This window comes from Octodon degus, unplaced genomic scaffold (genome assembly GCF_000260255.1).
Source record: "Octodon degus isolate 3935 unplaced genomic scaffold, OctDeg1.0 scaffold00087, whole genome shotgun sequence".
Taxonomy (NCBI): Eukaryota; Metazoa; Chordata; class Mammalia; order Rodentia; family Octodontidae; genus Octodon; species Octodon degus.
This window is the reverse complement of record NW_004524663.1, coordinates 3,951,662-3,960,885: the sequence shown is the minus strand read 5'-3', so window position 1 is coordinate 3,960,885 and position 9,224 is coordinate 3,951,662. Positions and strand designations below refer to the sequence as shown.

General features: G+C 46.1%; 1 protein-coding gene across 1 annotated transcript in view; it reads right to left on the bottom strand.

Annotated features, from left to right (window-relative positions):
- The window catches only part of Apba1 (amyloid beta precursor protein binding family A member 1), a 235,413-nt gene that overhangs the window by 69,219 nt on the left and 156,970 nt on the right, over positions 1 to 9,224 (bottom strand). The window contains exon 2 of the mRNA XM_023721921.1: positions 5 to 238. Within this exon, the coding sequence (XP_023577689.1) occupies positions 5 to 171 (167 nt within the window). The 5' untranslated portion in view covers positions 172 to 238. The remainder of the gene's footprint in view (positions 1 to 4; positions 239 to 9,224) is intronic.

The following is a 9,224-nucleotide window of genomic DNA, read 5'->3' as shown; positions in this document are numbered from 1 at the left end:
GACGACGGCGCGCCCGCGCGGGGCCCGGCCCGGGTAGCGCTGCGGCCGCGGGGCCTGCTGCTCCTCCTCCGCCTCGGTGTGCTCCAGGTCGGCCTCCACCGACTCGTTCACCTCCCCGCCGGCCGCCTCTTCGGCCGCCTCCACCTCCGCGGAGCCCTCCGGGTGGTTCATGGTGGGCGTGGGAGAAGGCTGGGAGAGGCGGCGCCGGCTCACTGCGCTCTCATTTTGCTGCGCCGGCCTGGAAAAACAAGAAGGGAAGAGGCTGTTACTCAGTCCACGGTAGTTAAAGAGCCGAGAGCTACCATAACGATAAAAAACAAGTGCTATTGATTCCAACTGAATCTAGGTCAGTTAAAACATGATTGCAAATTGGAGCCCAACCTGATGGTACGCAGCTCATTTTCTCCCACGCATGAATATCATAATTTGTAATTACACACGACTCGTTTAATTGCCTGTTGGCATCCTCCCTTCCCCACACTGCGAGTCTCCGGAGCGCAGTGTTCTCCATCACGCATGCTATTCAGGTTCCGTTTCTGACGTACATGAATAAAGAGTACTACTAAATTGAATGGGTCAATTGGCACATTTTCCATCTGCTGAAGGATAAATCTCTCAATTAAACCAGGATCCTAGATACTTCAGAAGCAATTCTTTAAATAAATTCCAAGGGAAAAATAATTTTGAAAACCCATTTTGCGGCCTGGGAGGCAGCGGTTCTGAGGGAGACCATTAACCCTTCGTGGGGCCCCTTTTAGTTCTCCTACTGCTGGCTTTGCTGTCTCTGATGAGTGGCTGAGTTTTCTGGACACTTGGGAAGAGACGGGACTCATCCTAAATGCAGGGTGTGAACAGCTGTTACACATGGCCAAATAGTTTGGGGAGTGCTAAGTTAGTTGTCTTTTTATTGTGAATGCTAAGGGAAGATACAGAACACAAGGTCTCCTTCACTTGGTTGACGGAGACCCTGGTTTTGCCCTAGCGTCTGGAGTTCTGACAAATATAAATACTAGCTGGGTTCCAGTACTGGCAGCCTTCTGCCCTGGCTCTAAAGTTCTAAGACTCTAAGACTTGTCATACAGCTGGAACTGGATTAAATGGCTGATTTTAGAAAGATGGGTGTGTCTCGTTACACGTTTCTAGAGAAACTTGTAGCTACGTAGATTTGGTTCCAACATCTATCTTTTTATTTTATTTATTTATTTTTTCTTTTTTGAGATAGGGTCCCATAATGCAGTTCAGGCTGGCCTTGTGCTCACTTTTGTTTTTGTTTTTGATGTATTTGGTACAGAGTCTCCTTACGCAGCTTGGACTCATAGTGATCCTCATATTTTCAGCCTCCCCAGTACTGGGATTACAGGTGTACACCACCATGGTGGGTCTCAGTGGCTGGCTCAGTGTGCCTGGGGGCAGGGCCAGCATGGCACGTAGTGCTAGGGATCGAACCCCAGTCTGTGCACTTGCTTAAGCAGGCATTTAGTGCACTGAGCTATCTCGCTGGCCCTGATGCTCACTTTTATAGCTCTCAGGCTGGTCTTGAACTCTTGAATGCTGGGACTATAGGCATGGGCCACCATGCTTGGTTCTCAAATTTCTTACCAAATAGCTTTACAGCATGATCTGTGGGTGGTGCCTGTGAAAATAGATACCACAGAAGTAAAAATAGGCAGGATCCCTAGTATTCCATGACACATGTGATAAATGGGTTTCACAGTGTGTGTGGTGTATGGTGTATGATTGTAATCGCAGCACGCAGAAGGGAGGCTGTGGTAGGAGGGTCTCCACAGGTGCAGGCCAGCATGGCCTACATAGTTCAAGGTCAGCCTGAGCTACATAGCGAGGCCCTGTCAGAAAACAGAGGACGGCGGCAGCAAACAGCCTGAGTTCCATGTTCTTTTGGAAAGTTTTTTTTTTTTTTTTTTTTTTTTTTCAGAACCAGGGATTGAACTCGGACCCTTGCGCTTGCCAGGGAGGAAAGTCTGTCTTATAAGTGGGCAAATGGACTGCACATAAATTCTTCAGCACAATAGCAGACAGCTTGCTTCGCCTCCAAATCCTGGGCTCCCTCTCCTGTAAGGGCCAAGAGCACCACAGGCTGTTTCCTGACCTCCTTCCCCAAAGCACTGAATGAGTCATTGCTTTAGTAACTCATGGCTGGTCCTCAGGGCCCCTCCCTGTCTTGGTCTGTCCTCCCTGATCGGTTCTTTCCTTCACAACTTTCTCAGCCCCTTCCAGACAATTTTCTCTCCTGCAGCTTTGTGATCTTCCTAAAACACAAACTTCCACACCACAGTCCCCAAACCTTCCCTGTTTCCCCTGTCATGCACAGCATAGATGCTTACCCCTGTGCCCTGTGCTACTGGGCATTTGCCACGTGACACCTCGCTCAGTTTTCACCTGAGCCTAAGGAATCATTTTGACTCTTTTCGCAAATGAGGCGAAGGGGGCATGGGGAGGTGAGGTCACTGCCTGGTTTGCCTGCATGGTAAGGAATGGTGTTGGCATTTGAGCTCTGGTTTCTAGCTATTGCTCCTATTCCTGGAAAAACTGGTTCTTGGGTCACTCTGATCTTCCAACCCACCTCCATGCCTCATCTGCAATCTGTTTCAACTGCCCAAAGTCCTGGTGCTACATCTCACTGCCTTCCGTGATTGAGGGGCATTTTTCATCTCTAATACTTTGTGGCAAATCTTTTGTGTTTTCCCCAGAGCAAGTCCATACTTGACGAGTGTCCAGTAGGTGACAGGCTCTGGGCCATGTATGGGGGCCCGTGGAGGCTGAGCAAGATGAAGCTTGCAGGAAGCCATCTCCTCTCATGCACTGGGGAGGACAAAAGGAAAGACGAGGGGGCCAGACAGCAGCCATACAGGAAGTAAACAAGGTAACTTCCCAGTTAAATATTTTATGAAGAAAACACACACTGGTGGTGGCATGGAAAATGACTGAGGAGCAAGTGTTATGATGATCATGGCCAGAAAAGGGAACAGCTAGCTGAGGGCTGAATGAGCAGAACGGGCTGCCTTTGAGCTCAGGGCAAGGCACTTGAAGTTAGCAAGGGCTTGCTGTATTTAAGGATGAAAATGATGTCTATGAGCCAGCATGGAGTGTGGACCAGTGTGACTGGAGAAGAGGATGGAGATGGGGAAGAGGCTGAGGAGCCAGGCGTATCGTGGTGAAGGGTCTCCTTTCCAGGGCAGTGGATGTTAGTGGGAGTTAAAGAAGGGGAGCAGTGAGGTGAGGCCCAATTAGCACTCCCCCGCCATGTGCTCTAACCTGTCCGTGCTCTAACCCTGCTCTAACCTATCATCCATGTGTCTCATTCATCTCTCCTGCCATTCTGCACAAGAGTGCCTTAGAAATATGAGGTGCTCAGTGCCAAACACAGAGGGTAAGTGAATCCCCTCCCTTTCTGACCCAGCAGCCAAGGCCCATCAGACAATGGCAATTGGCTGTTGGGAAACTCACTCCCTCTTTCCACCTTGAAGCTTTGTTGCACATATCCACCTCCTTCCACTTCTGATGTTTAAGGGCCCAAAGCACGCCAGTGATTCAGTACCTTCCTACATTTGAGTGTGTTGATCCAGTTAGGCTTTTTGAGCATATTCCCAGCACTGTGCAGGGAAAAGGATGTTTAAAAGTTTTTAAGCCACAGTCCAAGCCTTCTATGGCAGATAGTTTTAATAATTATACTACCTGATGATAAATGTAGAATAAAAATAGGTTCAAGATACAAAGGAGCCTTGAGTTACAGCAATCGAACAGCAGCATCACCATGTGAATCTAGTTTAGTGCTGTTGCTCTCATGGGCTCTGGATTCCATGAGCTCATTCACCTCCTGGGCACTGAGGCCTAGGGACAGTAGCGTCACCCCCATGGCAACCTTGGTGAGGGTGATGGCGCAGCTGCCTCTGGCGGGCCAGGCACAGGGCGGCAGCAGCAGCTGGTTGAAGAAAATCCTTCCTTTCTACATGAAGGAGGGGTGTCCCAGAAGACAGAGCCAACAGTGTCCCCTTCATAGGGCACCTACACAGCATGAAGAGGGGTGTAGCAAGGGGTGAGGGGCTTCAGGCTGCCAGCAGGAAGCATAGGTGGCTCTCCAGCTCCTCGTTCTGAAATAGTCCCAGGCCTGGCCAGAAAAAGCACACGGAGGGAAAGCCACTGCAGTGCATCCTTCAGAATAGTGCATCTCAGGATTCAGCAGTCAGGCCCGTGTGCCTCAGAATGTTGGCTGAAGCTCCCCGTGATTTGCGATTGGTAGAACAGGAGGCTGTAAATTACTTTCCTTCTTCCTTTAGTTGTTGACCAGAATTTCAAGTATGCTATTCCCTTTAACACATTCAGAAAGGCCTGACTGAAGATAAGATAGGATGTAAAAAGGAACAAAAAGAATCACACTGGGTTGCTAATACACAGGGTACTCTGTGTGTGTGTGTGTGTGTGTGTGTGTGTATGTGGTCAGGGATGGGTGTTGGTGAGGGAAAGCATATGAAGGGGGAGGAGGAGGAGGAGAAATGGGAAGTGAAGGAAAAAGATATACTAGCTGCCATACTCTCCCTTTAAAAACAGAGTAATAAAGTTATTCCATTTGCATCAAGTTTTATATTTGCATATATTTAAGGCTTTATATTTTTGTGACATCTTTAGATGGTAGTGGACCACCTGCTGCACCACACTTTCATTTATACTTGCCACTGGACCTGCCTCCTAGCACCTGCCTGGCACAGGGGCTGGATCCTGATTCTTCCCAATAATCCCTGGAAGATGATCTACTTAAGCTCACTTCCCATGGATTTAATGAGTGTTTTCTCACTTTCTCCACTGGGGTAGGAAGTACTGCCTCACTTCTTAGACCGAAACACTGCCTGGACATGGACTGTCATAGGCTGATGTCGGTCACCCAGCGTTGGTGGGCAGCATATAATCCTGAGACTGAGGTGAAATGTTAGTGTCCATATATCATCAACCAATTGTGTCTGCTCCAGAGGATGCCGTATGTCACTGCCCATCCACATAATAATATAGTCAGGGAGCTTATTCATTCTCATACAAAGGATGAGAGAGTGTAAGGATGGGAGTTCGATCCCTGGGCCTACCATGCTGGCCCCACCCCTGTGGTGCACTGAGATGGCAATTGAGACTGGGTGTGGTGGCACACGCCTGTAATCCCAGCTCTTGGGAGACTGTAAAAAGGTCAGTCACTTGTGTGCTTCTCTATCCCATAAGAAATGCTTCCTGCTATGAATTACAGCTGTTGTGAAACATCTACCAGAGACTCCGAAGACCACCTGGAACCCTACTTGAAGCATTAGCTCTTTTTTTTTTTTAAATTTAGGACAGGGTGTACAGGGTCTCACTGAGTAGATCACACTCACAGTGATTGACCTGTTTACAGCCTCCCAAGAGCTGGGATTACAGGCATGCGCCACCACGCCCAGTCTCAATTGCCATCTCAGTGCACCACAGGGGTGGGGCTGGCCCGGCAGGCCCAGGGATCCAACCCCCGGCCCCTGCACCTGCTTGCAGGCGCTTTAATCTGCTGAGCTATTTGGCCAGCCCTTAAAGTATTAGCTCTTCAAAATGGATCTATTTGCAAGAATAACATAAAAGACAGAAATAAAGAAGACTGGAGTTCATGAAACCTTAATTTCCTTTGGAAATCACATTTAGTGGTAACGGGAACTCAAAGATGGATACGAAACACACTTCTCTTTCCTGAAATCATTTTGAGTTTAGGTAAACTTACATGGTCAAAAAACCCTCCTCCAACACACATCTTACATCAGTAAAACACTGTGCTTCCCTAGATGTCCTTGTGCCTGGAATTGTCACAGCAGCCGGGCAGACAGTGCTGGTGATGAGTGCAGAGCAAGGCAAATGCCTGTGTCCTTGGCCTTCTCCAGCTTGGATGGAGACGTGCGGCTGCGCATCTCCAGACCCCCGAGAATGGCTGTGCCTTTGTACCTGCTCTGCCCGCACTGCGGCCCCAGGAGCTCTCTGGGTGTTGGCTTCAGTCTGGGTTTGGCCAATGGGGAGCTCTAGTGAGACATCAGAGCACATGAGGGATCTGAGATTGGAGTGTTCTTCCTGTTTCCTCCCTGTAAAGGCATTTCTAGGGGACAGCAATCTGCTCTGGAGGTGCACTCGCTGGGCTTGTATGATGGCTCATTCCCCTTCCCTGTAGGGCACAAGGGTAGTGAGGTCCCTCATAGCGCACACCTCTGTACACGGTCCCTCTACTAAGCCCTCTGCCTCACTGAATGTTACCTAATTTGAGTGCCTCCTACACTTCACACTGGGCCCTAACTGATGCCAACCATGTGCTACTCACATTGGTGGATGGGAAGAGAAAAATAAATAGTTGGTATATTTAAAGACAAATATAAAAACCTACAAAGAGCACAGCTACAGTAAAAATCACATAGGTGATGCCCTAGTGGGAAATCCAGCAGCAGGTTCTGCTGTGTCCCAACCTACGTCTCCTCCAGAGGCTGAAGACACGCAAGGAATTGCTGCAGGAAATCCACCTGGGAGCCTAGTGGGTGTACAAAGCCTGCCTGCCTGCCTGCCTGCCTGCCTGCGGCTCAGCCTCTACCTCTCCCCTCTCCACAGAGCAGAGGCCACTGGACTCTCTTTCACTACCATCCTAGCCCGTCCCCGGCTGACTCAGCTTTTCTCTCGTGGAGCAGGAGCTGGCCCCTGGTGGCACCTCTGGTGATGTGGGGCTCCCTGTAGACCATCTGCTCCATGCTGGCTGTCTCATTACCTTTGATACTCCATTTCTGGATCAAGAACACCAGTGGCTTGTTTGGCCATCACTTTCTGATAACTGCTATATCCCTTAAGAGGGCAGGCTGCCAGCTGGCCTACACTTCCATCTGCACTTGCAGTGAACTGCACCTGCCTTCTAGCACCTGCCCGTCTCAGATGAGCGGATCCTGGTCCCTCTCAGCAAGCTGCAGCTGCCTACACGAGCCCGACTCAAGGACATTTCCTTTGCTTAAAGCCCTTGGCTGTGCCTTTAGTTTTGGAATAGCTTTCAAAGTTAATTTACAGTGTTGGAAGTTAGTGGCAAATCATTTTCAATATTTCATTGTAATATTTAGTTATGTTATTAGATTTTTAAACCTGAAATGATATATTATCACCTTACATAACAGAGTTGATTATAGATTGTGCTTGAAATTATTCAAATAGCAAGTCTAACCCTGAAGGTTGATCCTACCATCTACTGGTTAAAGGACAGATTTGAGGGACAAAACGCCTGACTCTCAATCACAGTTTTATCTCTTGCTCGCTCTTTGACTTTGGGTAACTTAGAGCAAATGACTTCATTTTATCATTTGTAAAAAGGGGATAATAATAGTTCTTATAGCACAGGCTTAGTTTAAGGATAATATTAGTTAATGTACTTAGGACATCTGATATAGCTTAAGTGCTTTGTAACATTTATTAATGTAGTTTTTGTAATATTAGTATTAACAAATCAATCTATAACTTAAAAAGTAAACATTAAAATACTATTAGGCACAACTGTAATCCCAGCCTCAGTAGTGTGCAACTGTAATCCCAGCCTTTGGAGGCTGAGTCAGGAGGCTTACCATGAGCTTGAGCCTAGCCTGGGCTACATAGTGAGTTGATGGATAGCCTGAGCTATATAGCAAGACTGTATCTTGAAAAAAAGTCTTTTTTATTAATTTTATTGAGAAACAAATAGCAATGAGACAGTTTCAAAACCGATTAGTAGGACAGCTTCAATAATTAATACATTGCATATCATTGTCTTTGTAGTGGTTATTCATAGTATAAGAGGCAAACACTATTAGTACAAATCTTTCTTCTCATTGAATTAAGAGAAAGTAGCTGTATATCTATCCTAACTATTTTGTATATACAGATACAAAATGGTCCTTCATTTGTATCCCGTTTTTGTTTAGTTTTGTCAGAGATGGGTATTCCATTGCCATTTAAATATTGTAGGTAAGTGAATTCAGCAAAATAATCCAATATAGTCCAGTAGTCCATAATAGTAGTGGGTTAACCATAGGACTGGCAATGTCAGAAGTTGTTGACTTGAGCCTTTTATAGCTCAGCATATTAATATGGCTTTACTTTTTATACCTCATTTTTATACTTTTCTGATAGATGGTTAAGACCAAGATAAAGCAAGACCTATATAACAAGAAATATAATTTTTGTATCTACCAAGGTCAGTCAAATCCCCTCAGGATTTACCCTGAAACCGTGTACCGCAGTTTGTAGATCCTTTGTCAGTGTCAACCATGTGGATGAGTCACAGCCATTGCTTGACCAATTTGCTCTCTGGGAAAGCCTGAGAGAATGTTTTCTTTCCATGTGACTCTCTTTAGGTACACTCTACATCATCAGTCATTTTCTTTTGTGACCCTATAATCTCCTTGATCAGAAAATTTGGGACACAACTGAGTTACAGGATGTTTTACAGTACAGGTTCTCCTATGTCCTGAGTCCTCACTGACCTTGAAAGGCTAGGGCCAAAATGTTGGCTGTCCTTGCAGCCCCTTTCTTTTTTTTCTTTTTTAATGCATTTATTTTTATTGCTTTTCCATAATTTTATTCAGAGACAAATAGCAATGAGACAGTTTCAAATCAAATTGGTATGACAGTTTCAATAATTAACACATTACATTTTCTCTTCCTAGTGGTTATTTGCTGTACAAGATGCAGACATGATATCCTATTTAGAAACACTATTACAACAAATCCCTCTATTCATTAAGAGAATGTAATTATATATCTATCCTAACCATTTTAAATACACAGATACAAAATGGACATTCATCTGTATACCCTTTTTTATTCAGTTCTGTCATTTGAATATTATAGGTGTGTTAACTCAGCAAAATATTCTAAAAGAGTCCAGTAGTCCATGATAGTATTGGGTCTTCTGCTTCACTGGCAGTGTCAGAAATTGTTGACCTGAGTCCCCTACAGCTCAACATAACACCATGGCTTTACTTCTCATACTTCATTTTTATACCTTCCTGCTGGATGGTTAAGACCAAGATAAAGCAAGACCTATGCAACAAGAGTTGGAGCTTTTGGATCTGATAAGGTCAGTCAAAACCCCTCAGGATTTTTCCTGAGATCCTGTACCTCAGATTGTAGATCCTCTGTCAGTGTCTGCCATGTGGATGAGTCACGGCCATTGCTTGGCCAATGTGCTCTCTGTGAAAGCCTGAGAGAAT